Source organism: Nannospalax galili, unplaced genomic scaffold (genome assembly GCF_000622305.1).
Source record: "Nannospalax galili isolate Female #2095 unplaced genomic scaffold, S.galili_v1.0 scaffold355, whole genome shotgun sequence".
Classification (NCBI taxonomy): domain Eukaryota; kingdom Metazoa; phylum Chordata; class Mammalia; order Rodentia; family Spalacidae; genus Nannospalax; species Nannospalax galili.
Window position 1 is genome coordinate 182,918 of NW_008336848.1, and position 24,702 is coordinate 207,619.

Here is a 24,702-nt window from a genome sequence, read left to right on the forward strand (position 1 = left end):
CAAATATCATATATGAGACTGGAATATCCACGAATTTTGGGTTGGAGTGAGGAGGTCTTGGCCTTTAATTTATTTTGCCACTATTAGAAATTTATTTCATCAGTTCCATGTCTAAAATGATGAATTGGTTTTCCAGTAAAGTTCTAACTTCTTATCTTGAATTAAGACCCTCCATGGGTTAATTCTGCTTACCTTTTTTTTTTTGAGCCAGGGTCTCCCTGTAGCCCCAGCTGCCTGGAACTCTCTATGAAGACCAGGCTGGCCTCCGAACTCACAGAGGTCCACCTGCCTCTGCCTCCCAAGTACTGACATTAAAGGTGTATGCCACCACACCTGGTCTGCTTAACTCTTTAAATTTGTCACATGATCTTCCTGCTTGAGTGGGATCACAAGAGTGTGTCACCACACTCAGCTGCCATTGCTGTTGATTCTGGTCTTTGGATGTTCTATAAACATTTCCTAGTGCCCCACTCCCACATTCTCCTTTTTTTTTTAATATTTTATTATTTTTATTTTATGTGTATGAGTGTATTGCCTGCTTGTATGTGAGTACACCTGTGTTGTGCAAGGACGGTTCGTAGCCTCCATGTGGGTGCTAGGAATCGAACCTGGGTCCTCTACAAGAGCAGTTGGTGCTCTTAACCACCAAGCCATCTCTCCAGCCCCACCATTCTTTTTTTTTTTTTAAAAAAAATTGTATTTATTAATTTATGTGTATGAGTGCTTTGCCTGCATGTGGGTAAGTGCACCCATGTGGTGCAATGCCCGTGGAGGTCAGAAGAGCGCGTCAGAGCCCCTCAAACTGGAGTTAGTTCTTTGCTGCCATGTGGGTGCCTAGATTCAAACCCAGCTCCTCTGCAAGAGCAACCAGTGCCCTTAACCACTGAGCCATCTCTCCAGCCCCCCATATTCCCCCTTTTTATTTATTTATTTTAGTATTTTATGTGTATAAATGTATTGCCTGCATGTAGGAGTGCACCCATGTCATGCAAATGCTGCAGAGGTCAGAAGAGGGCTTTGGATTCCCCTGAAACTGGAGTTAAGGATGGTTCGTAGCTGCCATGTGGGTGCTGGGAATCGAGCCCAGGTCCTCTGTAAGAGCAGTCAGTGCTCTTAACTGCTGAGCCATCTCTCCAGCCCTTGTTTATTTATTTTTAATCGTGTGTGGGTGTGTGTGTGTGGGTGTGTGTACACATTTATAGTGGTAAATCCCCTTCCATTTAGGTGTATCCCCAAACAAAAATTTTTTTTTTTTTTTTTGGTCTTTTGAAACAAGGTCTCCCTATAGCCCCAGCTGGCCTGGAACTCACTGTGTAGACCAGGATGGCCTTGAACTCACAGAGATTCATCTGCTGTTATTAAAAATGTGTGCCACCATGCCCAGCTCAGACTTCTTCTAAAGTAAATTTCTTTATGATTCTCAGTAAATGTTTGATTTATCTACCTATTTTATGTATCTAAATATCCAGGGTAGTATAAAAATTTCTTGGGCAAATATTTTGATATTTTAAGAAGCTATTACTTGGAAAATGGATTTGGTTGTAGATTATTTATTCTATCATTGTAAGGAAGGGTTCGTATATGTGGAGCTCAGAGAACAACAATTTTCACAAGAGATCAGGAATGGCTTTCCAATCTCAAGTTTGAATCCTTTGGCAATTTCTTACTATCCTACATTTGCTTCATACAAAAGTAATAATTGGTCCCTAGGTATTCAAAGATTGTTTCTCATGCAGAAGTGTTCCAGAGTTGATTATAAATTCTGTATAGATAGGGTTCACATACAGCCTGCTTTATCAGTCAGTAAATTTAAAGGAATAAAACCACTGAAGAATAACCTTATCAAACCATATTATATATAGTTTAACCAGAAATAAATGTATCATTTTGGTGATCAGTTAATACCCTTATACCTAATTCTAATGCATTTTCTTTCATAGTAACAATATGTAATTTTATACAAAATTATAAATTACAGTTGCTGAGAATTTAGAGTAGTTCCTTATTGCTAAATGTATATCACTTTGAAAGCTCTCTGTAACATAGTCATAATGTCACAAGATTTGCTTGTAGGTACTGGTTCTTTTCTAGTGTACTGACTGAACTTTACTAGGGTTTTAATTCTTTGTGGTTTTTCCTCCCTAGCCTAGAGTACTTTCCTGGCTGTTCATTAGTCATTTTAGTTTCAGAGTACATTTCAAGCAACTTTCAGGGACTATCTTTAGGAAACAATTTCTTAAATGCATTTTATATTCCACTAAATTTACTGGAATTAAACCTTAATACCTAGAACTTTCATTTCAAAATGTAAGTTGATTTTCAGAATAGATTGCCTTTTTAAGACATGCTGGGCAACTTTTACTTGCTGTTTAACAAGTTTTAGCACACATTAATGTTTGTTGAAGGGAGAAAAGACATTCAATGTTTTTAATTGTTTCCTTAAATGTATAACCTGAGGCATTTGCTTTTGATTGTGTTTTACTTCCTAGGTTTAGATTTATGTATATATGTAGTAGTTACTCCTTGAACTAATAATGTTCTTGTTAGCTATATAATTTACTAGTCTAATGTGTTTTCTTATGAATTGGGAATTCATTATTTAATTCCTTTGAATGGTGGCCAGTCTGCTTGTTTGTTTTCTACACTGATGTGTAGTGCCTTCCTTCAGGATTAAGACTATCCTTTTGGTTGTTCTATAGTCGTGCCTGCATGTCTACAAAGGATTGATTCCATGGGTATCCAAATCCATTGATGCTCAAGCACCTTATGTAAAAAGGCATGAAATTTTTGTATGGTTTACACATGCTCCCATATCCTTAAATCATCTTGGTATTACTGTAATACCTAATACAATGTCAATGTTATATAGTTTCTATACTTCATGTTTTTGGAATAATGAATGGAAAAAAAATGTCTGCATGTTTAGTACAGATTCAGGAACAGCCATGCATTTTTGGTATAATCATGGAGTATATGCCGATAACAAGTTTTCTCTCTTGAGCAGTTTCATTCCGTGATTTGTTGAATGTGGATCTGGAGGGTCAAGGATGTGACTCAGTGGCTAAAGTGCTTTCTGAGGCAGACCTAAGTACAGATCTCTAGTACCCATGTAAAAACTGAGCATGGGTCGCAGCCCGGGGATGAAAGGAGGTGGGGGTCGGGGGGCAGAGAAAGGCACATTCCTGGGGGCTCACTGGTCAGCCAATCTAGCCAAAACTGAATGTCAGATTTAATGAGGCACCCTGTCTCAAAAAATAGGTGGAAAAGCAAGCAGTTGAAGAAGAACATTGATCTCTGACCTCCATACATACACCATCTACAAACACAAAATGAGCTCAGTTATGCTCCTGGCCAAAAGAAAAATATTCCAGAGTATTGAGTCTGAGCGTTGTTCTGTTGATGAGTCTGTGCAATATAGAAGTTACATGTAACTCGCATGGGATCATATCCATGGAGTTTGAATTCTGCCTTAGGGATATTTCTCATTCATTTCAGGCTTTAGTAAGTTTTATTCATAAAATGGGGTTGACAATGCACCTATCTCATGTCTAGTATGGAGCTCTTAAGACTATTTCACAAGTAATTTTGTCAGTTAATGATAACTTGCTTCATTCATTACTTCCAGGATTATCTGTAAGTTTTGGATTTGGATATTGAGTTAGCAGAATCACTTGGGTGTAACTGCTGGCAGTTGCTCACTATGAGGAGAAGAAACTTAAATCCTGGGTAAAAAAGGATGAAATTTATAATAGGTTTAATTTATTTTCTTATCAGTGTTCAGAGTTTAAATCTATGCCCTATCTTCTTTGTACAATTAAATACATAGGAATTGGTCTCTTCAAACCATATTCCACAAAGAAAGTGATAAAATTTTAGTTTTGTTTTAATATTAAAAGAGGAGGTTGCCCAGACACCATTGAAATCCTGGTCTCAAATGATTGTCTTGCCCCAGCCTTCCCAGTGGGACCACAAGTGCTGTTTCCTCTGTCTAGTGAGATTATCTCCTGTATGTGGTCCAAGGTCAACCTGAGGTGTCCTTCCTCAGAAGCCACCCTTGTTTCTTTTTTTGTTTGTTTGTTTTTCTTCCACCTTGTTTCCTGAGACAGGGTCTTTCTCACTGGGACTTGGCCCTCACCAGTTAAACTAGGCTGGCAGGCTAGCTGGATCCAGTGCTGGGATTACAGTGCCATCTTACCTGCATTTTATGTGGGTGCTGGGGATCAGGCTCAGGTCATCATGCTTATACAGCAGGCCCTCTGTAAACTGAGCCACTGAGATGAATGTTCTTTAAACCTGCCAAACTTGTGTGTAGGAGGCCAGAGTGTAGTCAAACTAATGTTATAAGAGATGCAGAAGAAATAACTATTTTCATAGAATTTCAGTATAAGATTTACAGAACTCTGAAAAATGTACCAAAATTTCGAGTAGTAACATTAAATTACATTATGGTTTCTTTTGGGGGTTTTTTTGTCTTTTTGAGACAGGGTCTCCCTGTAGCCCCAGCTGTCCTGGATTCACTATGGAGACCAAGCTGGCCTCGAACTCACAGAGATCCGCCTGCCTCTGCCTCCTGAATGCTGGGATTAAAGGCGTGCACCACCACACCCGGCGTATTATGATTTATTTTAATGCCCTAGTAGCTTTTGGATAGGGAGATAGACTATATGAAAAGATACTAGAAGCCCATGAGTTTCCCATTGTTTTAGATCTTGTCTTTATTTCTCATTTGTAATAATATATTTTCATAATTCTTTTGATGTTCATTTTCCAATTTCTGCCTTTAATTCTATAATTTTTTAATACAGGCTGCAGAGATGTCTCAGGGGTTAAGAGTGTTGACTGTTCTAACAAAGACCCAAGTTCAGTTCCCAGCACCCACATGGCAGTTAACAACCATCCAATACTCCTCTTCCAGGAGGTCTGCCACCTTCTTCTGACTTCCAGAGTCTTTAATTAACTTGATGGTAGACAGTGAAGAATATGACTTTGAAAAGCAGTTCAGAAGGATTTCAGTGAGATGGAATAATTCCCTTATATTAGTAAAATGGTAGTTATATAACCTCTATTAAGATCTTTACTTTTCCTTTGGTACATTTAATTTTTGCCTGAAAATAAAACTTATTTTTTGGTATATGAGAAAACTGGTGTTGACTGATAACCAGCTTTAATAAATTCTGTTGTGCACAGATAAGTAGCTCTTCATTACTGTCCTTGTTATATTACCATTTTTCCCTGCATTTTTATTGAAGAGAAGCTGTGGGCCAGAAAATAATGGGAGTCAGTGTAAGCCAAAGGTGAGGGCATGTTAATGGATATTGTGCTATCTGCAAATAATAGTTCAGTTGCTTTCTAGAGTGGCAGTGGAGAAGTAGAGGAGTTGTAATGGAAGAAAATCTGCACATTGATGATTTGCCTGTATATTTTGATTCTTTTTCAACTTAGTCTTATTTAGAGCATCAATTTTTTTCAATGATACAGTAAGGAAATAAAGCAAACTCAGATTTTGGTCATAAGAATTTGGTTAAAGAATTCAGAATAAGCCAGCTATAGTGGCACATGCCTTTAATCCCAGTGCTCCAGAGGCAGAGGCAGGTGGACCTCTTTGAGATCAAGGCCATCCTGGTCTACCACATTCCAAGGCAGCTGGGACTACAGGAAGACCTTGTCTCAGGAAAAAGAGAAGAACTTCAAAAAGGAAATTGTTATAAAACTTAATTGAAGGTAAATAACTAGTTGAAAGATTCAGTTTGTTGGTTTAGAGTATTTAGACTTCGCTAAATGAGAACAAGAGCTGTCCATCTTTCTTAGAGGAAATCTTGTATTCTTTTCCCTGATCCCACTTCATTCTTTTCATTTGTCAATCCTAGCTCTGACTGCCTCACTTCTATTTTTGTGGTATCATTTAGGCTCAGCCTCCAGTAAAAAGAGTTCTTTGCCTGTTTGTGCTAATGAAACAAGGTTCTCTACTTTAGCTAATGAATGTTCTCTATTTAATCTGTACATCTTTAGCTAAAAATTGAATTACTCTAAAATATGGTGATAGACATATTTCACATGCATTTAATATGCCACATTTTTCTGCATAAAATAGTTCCCAGTGTTTTAGGGTGATTAGTCAGGCATCCAATGACCCAGACACATTGAAACTTTACTGCAACAATAATGTTTTTCTTTCATTTTTACTAAATATCAAATGTCTTTCAAGCTTCATTTTAAAAAATATTTTTATGCGTATGACTGTATTGTATGCATGTATTTAAGTGCACCCATGTCATGCAATGCCTGCAGAGGTTGGAAGAGGGCACCAGATTCCCTTGGAACTGGAGTTCCTGACAGTTGTTAACTGCCATGCGGGTACTGGGACTTGAACCCAGGTCCTTCGCAAGAGCAGCTCTTAACCCCTGGCCATCTCTCCAGTTCCTTAAAGCTTTATTAACAGAAATGTATAATTGTATCTTTTGCACATATTGTGTGCCTTTTGCCAGTACAGCAGTTCTGTGTTCCATTTGCTGCTGTTTTGTTTTGTCAGGACAGGGTCTTACTATGTAGCCCTGGCTGGCCAGGACTCAATATGTAGACCAGACTGGCCTCAAACTCAAGAGATCCACCTGCCTCTGCCTCCCAAGTACTGGGATTAAAGTCATTCACCACCACCACAACTGACCCCATCTGCTGCTTTTAAGACTGGACTTTGGATACTGTCTTTTTATTAATATATGCCTTCTCCAGTGTTTTTTCCTTTTTAAAATGTTTCTGTGTCATTTTACTTTAAGTCATCTGTTCAGACAACATTTAGCTAGTTGTGATTTTAAAAAATTTGAAGGTCTGTCTTTCAGTCAGAGACTCTAACCTATTCATATTAATGTTACATGTTTAATGATTATTATCATCATAGTTCCCTTTTTTCTTGTACTGTTCTTTCTACTTTTTATTATATTGGTAATGCCCCCACTCTAGGATTAATTTTAGTAGAAAAACCACAATATAGCTCTAGATCTGTTCTTGTGTTCAACTTCAAAATGCTAGTTTGTCAAGTTATATAATTTTAAGTTCAAAACCTTGCTTCATAACTTTGAAATTGTTAGTTATTTGTCAGGGCCTAATGTTTCCGGAAGTCCGATACCTAATTTTTTCTTTTATTTTGTAGATAATCTGATTTCTTTTTCTACTTAAGCATCTTTGATATTTTTGTTGTAAAATTTACATATAACATGTTTTAAAATAACTTTCTTCAGGATTTTTTTCTAATATTTTCTTATACCCAATTTAACTATGCCTTTCCTTCTAGAACCTTGGTAAATAGATGTTGGAAGCTACTTAGTTTTTTTCTTCAAACTTCTCAACTTTATCCTCTGTTTTCATTGCATTTTGGAAGTTTCTTTGGCTGTCCTTTGAACATGTTAATTTGTTCCTCAGCAGTGCCGGTTGTAATATACAGCCCATCCACTTAGTTAATTGTGAGAATTGTTTTCATTTTCAACATTTCTAATTGGGTCTGGGGATATATTAAAGTTCTGTAGTAGACTTGTGCTTTGCATGTAGAAGGCTCAGTATTGAGTCATTAGCAGCTACTCCCCCCACCCCTTTCTTTTTTGCCCAGATTATCTTGTTCTATCAGATACTGGTTTTCTGTTTGAGTTGGATGCATCTCTTTTCTCTGTTGACTTTCTTTTTGTGTTAGTTCTTTTTTGTATGGTCTCTTCGAAGAGGAAAGTAAGGTTATACATGTTGCCTGTGTTTTGGAAAGAGGATCATTTTATTCCTTCTGAATGACACAGCTCCGCTGCAGTCTGATTTGTGCTTCTCCTCAGTGGAGTAAGGGGATTATTGAGGTTCTTTTCGGTGCAAGCTGACAAACCATCTCCCTGATAGTTGTCCTCCTAGGGCATGCAGCTACCTACACAAGTGATTCTCAGTTGTCTTTTGTTATAGTTCTACCATATTTTCAAAGTCCTGTGGGTGTGCCCACCCCCCACCCCCAGGAAGGCTGTAGTTTTATGTTTTATGTAGGACTGCATTCATAGTCACATGTGTCCTGGGAAGCAGGTTGGACATGCTTGTTATTTATGTATCCTTGAAATATGTTTCGTGGTTTGCCCTTTGATTTATACCTGAAAGCTTTTAGAAGATGATTAAGTCTGTTTGCAAATAGATGATTTTTATTCATCTATTGATTTATGTTCTTGGTCCCTTTTATCCTCTTACATCTTGGTATTTAAAATATGCATATTTCTTGTTGACACTGGCTAACTTAAAATGTCTAGGTTATACTCCTATGTCTAATACCCAGTTTGAGTTTCTTTGTACACACACTTAAAACTATAGCTGTATACTAAAGAAAGGCAACAAAAAGTAAATGGAGAGCTTGCAAACATGCAAAAGGCCCTGGGTTTGATCTCTATACCCGTAAGTTTCTAATAAATTGTACTTTGTGCAGTCCTGAATCCGTCAACCTCTTTTATTTTGTTCTTGCGGCTTTTTGTTTCTGAGTTAGGGTCTTGCTGTGTAATAGCTCACACTGGCCTTGAACCAGTGCCTTAGTCTTTGCAGTGCTGAGATTACTGGAGCATGCCACCACACCTAGCTATGGTGACTGGTTCTCACACCCTGGAACTAGTTAAATTGCCTTGGCTGAGAAGCATGTCTTATACCCATTTGACTGGCAAACGTTAAAGATAGCAGTTTTAATGCTGGCAGAAATGATGGAGGAATTGTACTTTAAGGTATTACAGTCTTTTGGGGGGGGGTGTCTGAGTGGTTTTGAACTTTAAAAAACTATTCTATCTTCCTTTCTTTTTTTTTTTTTTTAATTTTATGTTTTTTTTGGCTCCATGTATGTATACCACATGTGTTCAGTGCCCCACAGAGGCCAGAAGAGGGCATCAGAACCCTGTTGAACTGGAGTTACAGGCACCCATGCATTTGCTGAGAACCAAACCCAGGTCTTCTGCAAGAGCAGCCAGTGCTCTTAACCACTGAACTGTCTCTCTAGTCCCTATCTTACCATATTATTTTATCAGCTTATTTAGTCACTGTGGTCTGAGTCCATTCTTGAATGCCAATTAGCAATTGATAATTGTTTCCTCTTCGTTTCAGAACTCTCTTGATAGAGCCCAAGCAGCCAAAAACAAAGGCAATAAATATTTTAAAGCAGGAAAATATGAGCAAGCTATTCAGTGTTATACTGAGGCTATTAGTCTGTGTCCTACTGAGAAGAATGTTGACCTTTCTACGTTTTATCAAAACAGAGCTGCTGCCTTTGAACAGTTGGTATGTACTCTACCCTTTAACAAAATCAGATTGTATAGAAAAGTTAATATTGTGGTAATCCTCTCCTCTTCAACAGTTTGAAACTATTTGTTGAACTTTTTGTCTCTGTATGATACATATGCAGAAGGATGAAAGAATGAGTTTCTTTTACACATATTAGTTGTGCTATATTTTTTGTTACTGCCAGGCCTTTTTGGATCTTTTTGAGACAGGGTCTCCCTGTAGCCCTAGTTGTCCTGGAACTCGCTATGTAGACCAGGCTGGCCTTGAACTCACAGAGATCTCCTGCCTCTGCCTCCTGAGTGCTGGGATTAAAGGCATGTGCCACCACCCTCAACTGTTGCTGCCAGTGTTTTATACAGCTTTTCATATCAACATATGCAAATTTTTTTAAGGCTAGCAAAGGCTGTATATAGTGCAATGATATGTTTTTATAATGGATTGATGCATAAAAATAGTGGTACCTGTGTTCTTAGCACTTAAGTGGTAGAAGATTGTGTGTTCATGGCTACCCTGAGCTACATAGTGAATTTCAAGGCAGTATGGGTTACATAGCAAGACTTTGACTTAAAAAACAACTAATTAAAATTTTTAAGAAAAGAATTTGCATTTGATTCTGAGTGTAATGGAAATATTTAAAGACTTTTAGCAAGGGAGGAATATCATCTAAGATTTCTCTCATTGCTCTGTCAAAAGTATATTGGAATCGTAAAGGGTTACAGGGAGACCAGGTAAGGATGTTGTTTGTAGTAGACCACATAGCACATAAAGGAAAACTGAAGATTGGCAGAATTTGCTATTGCTTTGGGTGTGAAAAGGTAAAGACAAGAAGTTTTAATACCAGTGGGTGGAAAAGGAGTGAGACAGCTAAGTAGATAGTTTAAGAAAGGTCTGTAATTTAACAGGGTGATCTGGGCTGGAGATAAATTTGTGAATCATCTAATTTTAGATGTTACATAAAGCCAGACAATAGATAAAGTCATCTACAGAGAGAAAAAAGATGAATGCTTGATGATTCCGACATGTAGAGAACAGGTAGAGGGGGAGAATTCAGCTAAAGAAGCTGAAAAGGAGCAGCCAGTAATGTCGTAGGTATGAAGTAAAGTGGCAGCTCTGGTGGATTGACAACGAATTGCTAAGAAGTAGGATAGTACCTGAAGATACAGGTCTGAGCACGATCACCCGTCTGATGGCTCAAGAGAAGCAGGTTGGTGCAGAGAAGGGATATTAGAAAGAGTAAAGGCTTGCCATGGAAAAAGTATAGATCCAGATCACCAGTGATGAAGAAGCTGTAGGTACAGAGCTACAGATAGGTTTTTAGGTAGAAAATTGCCTATTTTAAAAAAAAAAAATCTAGTGTGTGTCTGTATTACAGGTATTTACATAAGCCTTTGTAGCATGTTTCAGATATTTGAATTGGGAATACTTCTGTTGACTTAATACTTGGCCTGTTTAAAAAACCAGCTTCTATTAAACAGTGCTGTTTTAGTGTAACTGTTTTTAAATGCTATTCATTACAGCAAAAATGGAAGGAGGTGGCACAAGATTGTACAAAGGCTGTTGAACTCAATCCCAAATATGTGAAAGCTCTCTTTAGACGTGCAAAAGCTCATGAGAAGCTAGACAATAAGAAGGAATGTTTAGAAGGTAAGGCTGTTCTTGTGTTTGCATATGAAAGTTACTACAGGCTTCTTGGTCATTGTTATATTCATATGAAACGGTCCCTTGTACAGGAAACAGTGAATTGTCTTTCAGTGTTGGAACTGTTGCCCCAATTGAGACTCTAGATTGGAATTACTAGTTATTAAATGAGTATTGAGATTAGAGTTTAGAAACCACATATTTTAAACTTAGCAGTTACCAGTACTCATTTGTATAATTCTTTGACTAAGGAAATTAGACTAGGGTTTTTAGCAAGTTAGTGTTCACATGTTTTCATTTACTTTCTTGAATAGATATGAAATAGCTTTGAGATGAATCATTAAAGAAAACACTTTTCCCTTCATACTTCTTAACATTTTATGCACAATTGGTTCAGCTTTATGTCATTTACATTTTATAGTAATTATACCATCTGCAAAAATTAAGACTTTGGTTCAGCTTTATGTCATTTACATTTTATAGTAATTATACCATCTGCAAAGTCTTAATTTTTGCAGTCTAAAAGTACTTTCTAGTATTATTTAAGTGTCCTTTATAAACATCAAAATTTAGTCATAATTATTATTTTAATAACTTTTGGGGAGTGTTGCTAGGAATCAAACCCAAGTTTTCACTAATGCTAAGCACACTTGCCATCACTGAGCAAGTAATCCTTTTATAAAGGGAATGAGGCTTTATCTTAAAAATATTCTGGATTATCAGATGGGGGTATTTTAGAACATTTTAGAAAAAATTTGTGGGATAATGTAATTTGATGGTGGAAGGAATGTTGCTTTTAAAGGGGGATCCTGGGACAGGAGAGATGGCTCAGTGGTTAAACACTGGCTGCTCTTGAACAGGACCCAGGTTTGATTCCCAGCACCTACATGGCGGTTAACAACTGCCTGTAATTCCAGTTCCAGGGGATCTAATGCCCTCTTCTGACCCCCATGGGCATTGCATGACACAGGTGCACCTACATACATGCAAGCAATACACTCATACACATAAAATATTTTTTTAAAAGGGGGGAGAATCCTAAGTTTTGAAATAGACCTAGAAGTTACTAATAGATAATTGGCAGAGAAGAGGCTGATGATTGGAGTTTTAGATAGAAAAAAATGGGAGAGAAATAAGCAATGATGTTGTCACTAGACAAAGTTAACAGGGATGTGGAATTGTGAGAAGTATTCAAGAAGAGAAGGAACAGCCATTGCTTGAGTACTTTGAATAAATGGTTACAGGATTAAGGAACTGCTGATAGTTCAAATATTAACCCACTTTGTCTTGAGCTATGACATAAATAGTTGATAGTGGCAATTTGAGGCAGATTTAGTTGGAGTTCTATGGCAAGATAGTTTTGGAAGCAAAGAATTTGTAAGGCCTTTACAAAATAACAGATATTGCCAAAGTGAATGGCAAGCTTTATAGTTCCAGATACTTAGCTACTTAGGAGACTGAGGCAGGAGGAATAATTGGGTCCAGAAGTTTCATACCAGCCTAGGCAGCATAGCAAGGCCCTATTTCCCCCGACACACACACACACACAAAAAGGGGGTGGGGGGAACCAAACATGAGAGTCATACTATTAATTTGCTTTATGTCATTGATCAGAAGAAAATATTTCTGGAGTCCTTGTTTTCTTTGCTATCTACAGAACATTAGAGTATTGAGAAACATCAGAGGTTAAACAGTTATAAGTCACCAGTAGGGAAAACAAATCCCAGAGAAGTAAACTATTGACTTTTTTTTTTTCTTTTAAATAAATGGTCCTGTCGTGCTATGAGTTGAGTTTAGCTTTCTATAGTTAGACTGTATTCTTTGGTGTTGCTGATCATCTTCGTAAGAATTACATAATTTTACTTTTTCATCATTTCCAGATGTCACTGCTGTGTGTATATTAGAAGGCTTCCAAAATCAGCAGAGCATGCTATTAGCTGATAAAGTTCTTAAGCTTCTTGGAAAAGAGAAAGCCAAAGAAAAATACAAGGTAAATTAATATGAGTTGGGTACTACTTGCATATAGTCATTATGATAACAGCTGAAATTAGAAATGAGTTATGTTTTGGTTTTCCTGTACTCATCGACTTATAGCATATCCATTTTAAGTAAGTACAAAACTGTACTTGGAGAATTATAATTCATCTGTAATTTATGAAATGCCATGCAATGGCCCACAGACCAAATCTAATCTATTTTTATATATTTTTTATATATAGTATTAACCAGTTGCATATTGTTTGGGACTGCTTTTGAGCTGCTGTAGCAGCTCAGTTCGGTGCTTGCCATAGTTTACACATTACAGTTCCTATCCAAGGAACTATCCAAGACCTGATTTTTTTTTTATAGACAGATATTTGCCAACTCTTGTTCTGTTCATTAGTTTTTAAAGGTGTACTGTGTAAATGAGCATCAGTTTTAGGTTGTTAGTAACAATTTAATTTGACAGTTAAAGGTCTATGCTAGAGAGATCCATCCAGAGACTTGGTTCCAGTGCCAGGCATAGTGGTTCATAACGTGTACTCCCAGCACTTGGGAGGCTGACATAGGAATTTAAGGTCATCTTGGACTACAGAGTAAGTTCAAGATCAGCCTGCAGCCTGTGCTACAGAATCCTGTCTCCCTTCCCTCACAGAATTACAGTTTTTTGTTTTGGCTTTTGTCTTTTTTTGAGACAGGATCTCCTGTAGCCCCAGCTGGCCTGGTACTTAACTGTGTAGACCAGGCTGGCCTTGAACTCATAGAAATCTGCCTGCCTCTGCTTCTGCCTCTGCCTCTGGGCTGGGATTAAAGGCCCATGCTACCACACCTAGCTACAAAATTACAGCTTAATGCAGCAGTTGTTATTACAAATAAAAGACTTGAAGACCCATACAAGCTTAGCTAAAAATGACTGCAAAATTTCAGGAATATCAGGCAAATGTTCCATTTTCCATTGCTAATGACTTTCTTTTCTGTTCAGTTGTTCTTAATAATCTATATAGCTGAGCCTAGTCACACATACTTACAATTTTAACACTGAGGAAATGAAGCAAGATCACAAGGTCAAGGTGAGCTAGGCTACAAAGTGTGAGACCTTGTCTCAAAAAAAAAAAAAAAACCTTAAATGTATATATTTTTTAAGTTCCCATTTCTAAATGTTAGCAGAGTTTAACACTTAAGATAGATTTGCCACCATGCCCAGCTCTTTTTCTTTTAGATGGGGTCTTGCCATGTAGCCCTGACTAACCTAGAACTGACTGACCTCAAGTTCACAGAGAACTGCCCCCCAAATGGTGAGATTAAAGGCCTGTACCACCACAGCTGGCCAAGTTCCTTTAATATGGGGTTTTATGCTAGGCATGGTGGCACACGCCTTTAATCCCAGCACTCCGGAGGCAGAGACAGACAGATCTCTGAGTTTGAGGTCAGACTAGCCTGTTCTACATAGTGATTTCCAGGCCAGCTAGGGCTAAAGGGAGACCCTGTCTCAAAAAGACCAAAAAAAAAAAAAGATGTTTTAACATTAACATGTGATCCACCTGCCTCTGCTTGCTGAGTGCTGGAATTAAAGGCATGTACCACCACGCCTGGCCTATGTTTTTGTGTTTTCTCATTTTGAAAAACAAATATAATTAAATTTCAGAATCGTGAACCTCTGATGCCATCTCCACAGTTTATTAAATCTTACTTCAGCTCTTTTACGGATGATATAATTTCTCAGCCCATGCTTAAAGGAGAGAAGTCTGACGAAGATAAAGACAAGGAAGGAGAAGCTTTAGAAGTAAAAGAAAGGTAAGTATGCCAGGCATGCCTGGATGAATTTTTGTGCCTTCCATGAATTTTCCCTGGAACCCCAAGTGGGTTCAGAGTCACCTATGTGCAGATACAAATAAATATAATGGTAAATGATATGATGCTCTTATTATAATAAAATAACTCTTTCTAGCAGGTGTTTGTTATCTCTCTGGTACTCAAGCCTCTACCGTCAAATCTGCCGTTCTTGCAGTCCTGTGAGAGATTCTGAAAAAGGAATCCTCTTAACTTGGTGCAGTTGGACTATTTGATTAAAGTTGTTTACTTAGATTATTTTGTGGAGTTCAATATTCAAAGGCTTTAGTGCAGGATAGTTTTTAATTAATATAAGCTGATCAATGCTTAAGAGTGCTATAAATTTCTAAGATTTTTTTTTTCTACTTGTCTAAGAAAATCGCATTTTAATGACTTCTTAGGTTTCATATTGTAAAAAGCTGAAATCAAACCACACATGCTTTTATTTATGACTGGAGACCTAGTGATATATATGCCATCTAGCACACTTATCCATTCTCATCCATCAGTGCTTATGTTTGCAGTTAACTCCTAAGAGAAGGTGCAATATTATTACCAATTGTGCATGTTTTTTAGTATTTATTATTTCTATTTTATGTGTATGCGTGTATTGCCTGCATGTAGGTTAAGTGCACCCATGTCATACAGTGCCTGAGGAGGACAGAAGAGGCTGTTGGAGCCCCTGGAACTGGAGTTACAGACAGTTGTTAGCTGCCATGTGGGTGCTGGGATTTGAACCTGGGTCTTCTGCAAGAACAACCAGTGTTCTTAACAGCTGAGCCATCTCTCCAGCCCCCAATTGTGCATTTTTTAGTTTGGAAGAAAGGGAAGAAATACTGAACCTATAGTAAAGGATAACTGAGTTTTAAGGCAGTTTCTCAATAATTAACTATACCAAAATGTGTAAAATGTTGATACATAACCTTCGAAAATTGTGGTGGGGAGATAGATTTTAAGGTGTCATATACTGTTAGTAACAGTGATGCAGGTAATATTCCCTTTTGATTAGTAAATAATCCTCATCCCATAAAAACTAGTGTAAAGTTAAGAACATTGTAAGAGCTGTCTTGAGAGATGATGAGCCATTGAGCATAAACTCACAAGAGCACAACTGAGATTTCACTCTGAGCTTTAGCTTTGTTGTGTTTTAAATGAAGCTAGTGATACTTATTTTATCATTACTGTGAGATTTAGATACCTGTGTATTTAGATACCTACCACTTAACATTCTCAGTGAGAAGGAGCTTTTTACTTTCTATATGATGAATAATAGTTTCTGTTTTCTTAGTCTGACTTTAGCAACAAAATAGAGAATAATAGGTTCGTACAAAGGTAGAAGAATTTGATTCATGTAACTTTTCTTGTAAATCACTTGCCAGTTTTCTCTTTATAGAATATAACTATCAAATGAGAAATTGTACTTTGATTTACAGTGTTTTATACAGATGCTCCTTAACTAATGGTGGTGTTATGTCCCAATAAACACATCATAGGCTGAAAATTGTAAGTCAAAAATGGGCTTACTATACCTAACTGAGCATCATAACATAGCAGCAGAGTACACTGTAGCGAATCCATTTACCCTCATAATCCTGTGGGTGACTGGGAGCGGTGGCTAGCAATCCCTGTCCAGCATCATTAGAGTATTATACCACATATCTCTAGCCTAGGATAAGATTAAAATTCTGAGTATGGTTTCTACTGAAGTACATCACATTCACACCAAGTTAAAATTCAGCTGTCATAAATTGCCAGATTTCAAAGGTGCCTCAAAATGTGCAGTATAAATTTTTTTCCAGTCAAAAAAAGTGTTCAGTACCAGGCATGGTGGCACACGCCTTTAATCCAGCACTTGGGAGGCAGAGTCAGGCAGGTCTGTGAGTTCATGGCCAGCCTGGTCTATATAGTGGAGTTCCAGGCCAGTGGGGGCTACAGGGAGACCCTGACTCAAAAAGACATACATACATATGTACATACATAAAGTGTTCAGTAAGCGTCTCCAGTCATAATCATTTTAAGAGAAATCTTGTGTTCACTGTATTCTTTATTGAATTTTTGTGTATTTCATACAGAACATCTCAGTCAATCTTAATCATCTTTACACCCCCGTCACCACCAGCACCCTCCCATAGCCCCCTCATTGCTTTTTTTTTTTTTATAAGAGTATGGTTCTAGGAGGCCAGCAAGATGGCTTAGCAGGTCAAGGCCCTTACCTTGGAAGTCTAATGACCTGAAATGTGGAAAAAGAAAATGTGTGTAATATGAAGTTGTCCTCTGGTCACCACACATGCACTGTAACATACCCACCACTACCCACCTCCCATACACACACACACAAAAATTACAATTTTTTTTTTTTTTAAAGAGGGGGGAAAGCCAGGCATGGTGGCACACGCCTTTAATCCCCACACTTGGGCGGCAGAGGCAGGCAAATGTGAATTCAAGGTCAGCCTGGTCTACCTAGAGAGTTCCAGACCAGCTGGGGCTACAAGGAGACCTGTCTCAAAAAGACCAAAGACAAAAGGGGGTGGGGGGAAGAGTTGGAGAGGCAGATGGATCTCTGTGAGTTCCAGGCCAGCTGGGACCCTGTCTCCAAAACCAAAAGCAGAAGAGAGTTGGGGCATAGGGTGAGGTGGTATACACCTTTAATCCCAGCACTCGGAAGGCAAGGCAGAGGTGGTGAATATCTCTGAGATCAAATTCTAGGCAGCTGGGGTGGCGGGGGGGGTGGTGGCAATAGGAATATGAATGAGAATGAATTAGGCTGGAGAGATGGCTCAACGGGTGGGAGCACTGACTGCTCTTGCAAAGGACCCAGGTTGGATTCCCAGCACCCACATGGTGCCTAACAACTTTCTATAACTCTAGTTCCAGGGGATAAAATGCCTTCTGGCCTCTGTGGGCATAATACACGTGATACATACATGCAGGCAAAACACTTCTACGCATAAAAGTGAATGAATAAAATTTTTTAAATTTTAGGTTTTATTTGATAGAAATAATGTTTTTCATTCTCTTTTATGCTTTTTACTAATCCTAGGTCTGGTCTTTAAAATGGAACAATAAATCTAATTGAGTGTTTTCCTACTTCCAGTCTTGCTCCCTTACTCAGTCCATCCTCCACAAAACAGTGATCTGTCAAAGCACCTGGTCTTCACACCTCTGGGCTTGGCTTCTATGACACTGAACTCCCTTGATTATTTTCTGTTGCCTTGTTCTTACTTAGGCCTTATACAGCTGTTGAGTGCTATTGATACTCCACAGATAAGTGAATAAGGCGAATAAGGCAAGGTCCTTGTTGGCAGAAGAGCCTCTCATTAGCTCATCTCATACCTAAATGTCTGTGTTGGGGTCCTAAGAATCCTGCCACTCTTTCTGCTGTTTCCTCTTGAAAACTTTCTTGAAAGCATCAAGGGTGGCATATGGCCAGCACTTGGGAGGCAGAAACAGATGAATCTCTGAACTTGTGACCAGCCAGGACTATAGAGAGAGTTTCAGGACAGCCAGAGCTAAATTGTGAGACCCTGTCTAAAAAGAAAGAAAGAAAATCTCACTGGTTCAGAAATCCTAGTTATAGTGGGAAATGGCGATTTAATGTGTCTTATGTGGCAAGTCTTAGCATTTGGTCCTTCCCTAGTAATTTAATTTCCTATGTTTGCTTTCATCTTCAGTACTGGATATTTAAAAGCCAAACAGTATATGGAAGAAGAAAATTATGATAAAATCATAAGTGAATGCTCAAAGGAAATAGATTCTCAAAGTAAATATATGGCCGAAGCATTACTTCTACGAGCTACCTTCTACCTGCTTATTGGCAATGCCAACGCAGCCAAACCTGACTTAGATAAGGTCATCAGTTTGAAAGAGGCTAATGTGAAGGTACATTTGAAACGTGCGTGCATGTGAAAATGTTAATAAATGGACATGATTACTTTTATATAGTTGCTTTACCAAATATCTTAGCATTTTACTAGTGGTTCTCTTAAAGACTACTTTTGATTTTGAAGAATCTACATTTGATGATACTGGTGTAGTGAATCTGAAATGTAAATATCAGTAATACTTTTCTTCCACTAAACATTTAGTACTTTCAAACTCCCCTTGTGGCTACTGCCTACCTTACTAGATTATATTTGGGTAGTGATAACAGTAAAACATCAATATTGTTGATAATACTGTTTTAAATATTTGTTTAAAATCCTTTAAAAATTAGATTTTCATATTGAAGATACCCCTCATAGAATTGTCCTTAAAATGTTTTTTCATGCTGATTTCCTTATTACTAAAACTATTATATTTTGCTGTTAGAAGATTTTCTTTAAAATAGTGGGGACACTCTTCTATTATATATAAGTAAAAATGATGTGTATGTCGTAGTACCTTAAAGAAGCCTATTTTCCTGATTATGACTTCTATCTCTAATGGCAATTTGGTAATAGTATCTACTCTGTACTGTGTATAAAACTAACCTCAAATAAATCTGAGACCTAAATGTAATAAGAACTTAAAAAATTTAGAAGACAAAGGAATAAGGAATAAATATTTGTTATCTTGTATTAGGAAAGCATTCCTAAGATAAGACATCTAAAATCTAACTTTTTAAAAAAAAGAGCCAACAAGATGCCTCAGCCCATCAAGTTACTTGTTGCTAAGGCGGACAACTTGAGTTCAGTCCCTGGAACCCACATAGTGGGAGGAAAGAATGGTCTCATGCAACTTGTCCTCTGAGCTCCACACACATGCTGTCTCACACATTTGTATATACACACAGAGAGAGTAAATAAATGAATGGTTTTTTTTGTTGTTTTTTTTTTAATAATAAATGCTTTTGAGCCAGGCATGTTGGCTTGTACCTATAATCTCAGCACTTGGGCAGCTGGGACAGGAAGATTACCAAGAATTCATGCTGAGCCTGGGCTACAAAGTGAAACCCTGTCTCAAAAAGGATTAAAAGCTTTTTTTCTTGAAAGGACAATATCAAAAATCTGAAGACAGCCTCTGCAGAATAGAAGAAAATATTCCTATATCATTTGTATGATAAAGACTTTGTAATCCAGAATAAAATCTCCCAGAGCCCCAAAGTGAAAAGACCACCTGATTTTAAAATGCACAAGAGATTCAGTCATTTTATGTACAAATAACCAATAATATGAAAAAAGTGCCTCAGCAGCATTTACTCATTAGGACAATGTCAATCAAAACTACAGTGTCAAAACTACTGCCACAGCTATAATTTTAAAGTATATATGTTGAAAGCACAGAAAATAAGACTATAAGTCAAAAACATGAATTATGACAAGTGCTAGTAAAAATGTAGGGAAATTGGAACTCTGAATTGCTGGTGGGAATATAAAGTGGTAAATACTCTTTGTAATTAGTTTGGCAGTTCTTTAAAAACTTAAAATGTAAAGTTACAATGTAATTTATTCATTCTACATCTAAAGAATTGAAGACGTGTACCTGAATATTCACAACATTTTTAGTCATGATAAGCAAAAGGTAGAAGCAACCTAAATGTCCCAACTGATGAATAGATAAATAAAATGTGGGAGGTGGTATGTGTATGTCATATATATTCTGGTGTGTGTGTGTGTATAGTACATACTATAATATTTTTCTGCCATAAAAAGGGAGTATTATATTCCACATAAGTGAACTTTGAAAACATGCTAAATGAAAGACAAAAGAGCCATACAATTTATGAAAGGTTCAAAATACACAAATCCATGGAAATGGACAGGAGATTTGGTTTGGGGGTCTTGAGGTTAGTGGGGATAGGGAGTAAGACTGCTTGTGTATGTGGGTTCTTTAGGTGTAATGAAAATGTTCTGAAATTTGTTGTGATCAGTGTGTGACTTAGTGAATGTGCTAATGTGCACATACACTTTCAAAGAGTGAACTTTATAGTATTCATTACAGCAATTTAGTTTTTAAAAGAAAACTAAATTGGATAAAAAAAGAAGTAATGGGGAACTGTTTCTCATTTTGGTTGTGTAGCTTCGAGCAAATGCCCTTATCAAAAGAGGCAGCATGTACATGCAGCAGCAGCAGCCTTTGCTGTCTACTCAGGATTTCAACATGGCCGCTGACATCGATCCACAAAATGCAGATGTTTACCACCACAGAGGACAGGTAAATCTTACTTTCTTACCTAGAATTCTGGCTGAGCTAGTTGATAACCACTTTTCACAATTTTGTGATGTTTTCTTATATCATTTTTGATAGCTGTGAATTGAGTGGTTTACAGATTAGCTTTTATTTCCATCTTGAATATTTTTCTTCATAATTTTGGTATTTAGTTGTAGAAATAAAAGAAAAAGAAGGCAAAAAGACGTTGGCTTGGCTGGCAGATCAGTTAAAAGATTTATTTTTACTTATGTGTGTATGTCTGTGTGCGTGTACGTGCACATGAGGGAAGGCATCAGATTCCCCTGGAGCTGAAGTTACAGACTATTGTGACCCTCCCAATATGGGTGTTAGGAAGTGAAGTCAAGTACTCTGCAACAGCAGTATAAGTTATTAACTGCTGAGCCATCTCTGTAGCCCTCAGTAGCATGATTTTTGCAGACTTTTTACTGTAAGGAAGTACTAACCTGGACGTAAATCTCCTGGAATTTTGAAACAGGCATGGAGAAAATAGCTCACAGTTAACAGCATAATGTGGAGAGAACATGGGTTTCTAATTTGTTAAACTAGGCTTCTTAGACTGCAGTATAGTGGAAAATAGGAACAATTCCTGTAATAAGTGATAAAATAGAAGTTTTGTTTGTTTAAGACCAGGATCTCACCATATAGTCTCAAGCTGATCTTGAGTTCACAACCCTCGTGCCTTAGCAGTCTGAGTGCTGGGATTATGACTATGCTCCACTATGCCTGACTTGAAGTTCTTCCTGAAGGAGAATTTTACCTAATATTTCTTTCTGAAAGGTGTTAGGAAGTGTTGAGATAAACTTTTAAAAATTCTTGACACTTTTAGTATCTTGAGATTAATTTGAATGGTAATTGAATGTTCAACCTACTTTGAAATTAAATACACAGTTTTTAATTTTTTACATTTCTTGCTTAACTTCAGTCAAAATTGCAATGAAGAAAATGAACTAGCATCTTCTGCTTATTTTTGTGTGTATGAATGTTTTGCCTGCCTGTACGTAAGTTCACCTGTGTATGCAGTGCCCACAGAGGCCAGAGGAGGACATTGGATTCCCTGGAACTGGAGTTACAGAAGGTTGTTAGCCACTATGTGGGTCCTGGGAACCAGACCCTGGTTCTGTGCAGGAGTAGCCAGTGCTCTTTAACCTCTGAGCCATGTCACCAGCTGCCATCTTTTATTTTTAAATCAGATACCAGTTTTAAGTTTTTGGTATATTTGCTTTAAACTAGAAATTTCCCCGAAGTTCTTTTTTTCTACAAAGTGATTTTTATATTGAATAGTTACTACATGATGAGCATTAACTGACAACAGGGGAGAGAAATGGAACAAACTTAAATAGTGAACCTTTTATTTTTATTGCATTTATTTATGTATTCTTTCCTTAGCTGAAGATTCTGCTTGATCTAATTGGAGAAGCAGTGGCAGATTTTGATGAATGTATTAGATTAAGACCTGAGTCTGCTCTGGCACAAGCTCAGAAATGTTTTGCATTGGTAGGTGCTATTTTAATTTGTAATCTGCACACATCATTTTTATTCCCAGTATCAACAAAATCAACAAAATGATTATCTCACTGTTTCTAGAATCACCTGGTTTCCCCTCAAAGTGGTGATTATGGGATGTCGGGGGAGGGTCATTTAAAAGTACATGTTAATTGGTTTGTGGCCCCCAGTGCTGACCTTGAACTCACAGTCCTCCTGCCTCAGTCTCTCAGATGCTGGGATTACAGGTGTGCAGTGTACACACAGCTCTGAGTTCATCTTGATAACGGTTAGTTCCTGAGTTTGTAACGGAACTGTTTCTCTACAGTGAGCTAGTATAAAAGATTCAAAAACAATTTGAGAAAATGGTGTATAATCATGACACCATCTAACTACTCCTGTTTATCCTATGGCCAGTCCTAAAGTAATTTTCCCTCTAAAGAAAGAGTTTGTATCATAAATTTTTATATTACAGATTAAAAATGAAAAAAAATCATACTATATTAAAAAGTCTGTAGCTGCAAGTATAGCTTAGTGATACAGTACCTGCCTAGCCTATCTAAAGCCCTGAGTTTGATTTTACTATTGTAGAAAAAAATAAATAAAAATTACCCCTGCTGTATACATAGTTACCTTCTTAGGAGTCAATCTGTTTTCTTCTAGAATATTGAATATCCTGAAATTACATAGTGGCTGTGAAGTTCTCTTTGACATAGTTATTTGATTCCCTTTTGGTGATTTGTTTCCTTGGAATTTTGGGTGATGCAAGAAAATATGTAAGATTCCCCAAGTTTTTGAGTTCTTGATTTGACTTCCCATTTTGGTTTTTAAATAGTATCGCCAGGCATATACAGGAAACAATTCTTCACAAATCCAGGCAGCTATGAAGGGTTTTGAAGAGGTCATAAAGAAATTTCCAAGATGTGCTGAAGGCTATGCACTCTATGCTCAAGTAAGTGTAATTTTGGGGTTTTTTGTTTTGTTTTTGTTTTTTAAGAGCTGCATTTGTAAGCTGAATCCCAGTATAGAATTGTGCTACACTGGCCACAATTTCTGGCAAAGAGGGGTACTTTGTTTCTGCTTTGATTGTCAAGGCCCATAGCATGGTCTTGAATTAACTACAGGAAGAGCGCCTGTTATGGAAACCATGACCTTGAACTCATGGTAGAGAAGCGTTAGGCAAGCATTTCTCTCATGTTTTTGGTTGAACTGATAAAAAACTTAATTCTGTGTAATTAAATGGGGGAAATATCCATGGAGTGGGGTCTTTCTGTTTGATCAATGCCCTTTAAATGAGTAACTAGGCTGCAGCAGCTTATTGTAATTTCTCTTTGGTTTGTCAAGATCTGACATTTTCGTAATTTGTTTTTTAATTAGTATACAAAGTAAGGGGGTTTGTCATACCATTTTCATGCATAATTTATTTCTGTTGATCATCCCGTTCCCCTGGATCTTCTTGTACCCTTCCACCGCCATCAGTCCCTTTTCTGTTCACATGTACTCTGTAGCCCTCTTCCCTTCCTTAGAACCTCTTTTTACTCTCTTGTGGTCTCATTCCAAGTTTCATGACTTGTTCCCACACTTAACACACACACATACAAACTCATAAAAATTAAAAGGTAGGATCTGTATGTGAGAGAAACATGATATTTGTCTTTCTAAGGCCAAGTTATGTCATTTAATAAAATAGTATCCAAATCATCTATTTTCCTACAAATTAAAAAGAAAACAGGAAACGCTTCATGAATTTACATGTCATTCTTGCACAGGGAACATAGTAATCTTTTCTAAATCATTCTGATTTAGTATACATACTGCTAAAGTGAGCATGGTCTAAAAGTCTTGAAGCTTTATTGGTTTAGAGTTGAAGTTATAGAAGGCAGGATTTAAACCTAAATTAAGTTTTATTCTAATCTGAAATTCATGAAAACATTAATTTCTTTTTCATTAGTTTTACTATTTTTTTTCCAAAGGTTTTTTTTTAAATCATTTATTCAATAACCACATAATTAGAAGAAGCATTTCATTACAACAGCATTGACATATTCACTAACAATTTCCAGAGCTAAGATGCATCTCTTTCAAAAGTGGCTGTAAATTTTTAGGTTTACAGTTGAATTAATAATTATACAATATTTTTCTCAGTATAAACCCTATAAGACATAAAATTGAGGTTTTAATCTTTAAAAAAATTTCTATTTCATTATTAAAATACACAGTTTCATACAGAAAAATTCATTTTTAATGCAATTAACACTTAGATGTTTGCACATGCATTTCTAATCTCTATATATCTGATTATTACTAGTCACAGTCGGTTACTTTCTGAGCTTCTTGGCATCTAAATGT

General features: G+C 37.1%; 1 protein-coding gene and 1 non-coding gene across 2 annotated transcripts in view; one reads left to right on the forward strand and one right to left on the reverse strand.

Moving 5' to 3' along the window:
• Positions 1 to 24,702, forward strand: part of Tomm70 (translocase of outer mitochondrial membrane 70) — a 38,497-nt gene that overhangs the window by 4,511 nt on the left and 9,284 nt on the right. Inside the window, exons 2-9 of the mRNA XM_008831243.3 lie at positions 9,097 to 9,270; positions 10,791 to 10,917; positions 12,792 to 12,901; positions 14,537 to 14,685; positions 18,393 to 18,600; positions 20,719 to 20,853; positions 22,258 to 22,365; positions 23,189 to 23,305. Of these exons, the coding sequence (XP_008829465.1) occupies positions 9,097 to 9,270; positions 10,791 to 10,917; positions 12,792 to 12,901; positions 14,537 to 14,685; positions 18,393 to 18,600; positions 20,719 to 20,853; positions 22,258 to 22,365; positions 23,189 to 23,305 (1,128 nt within the window). The remainder of the gene's footprint in view (positions 1 to 9,096; positions 9,271 to 10,790; positions 10,918 to 12,791; positions 12,902 to 14,536; positions 14,686 to 18,392; positions 18,601 to 20,718; positions 20,854 to 22,257; positions 22,366 to 23,188; positions 23,306 to 24,702) is intronic.
• On the reverse strand, positions 24,078 to 24,183 carry LOC115070062. The gene has a single exon (XR_003849261.1). It is a non-coding gene; the product is annotated as a U6 spliceosomal RNA (small nuclear RNA).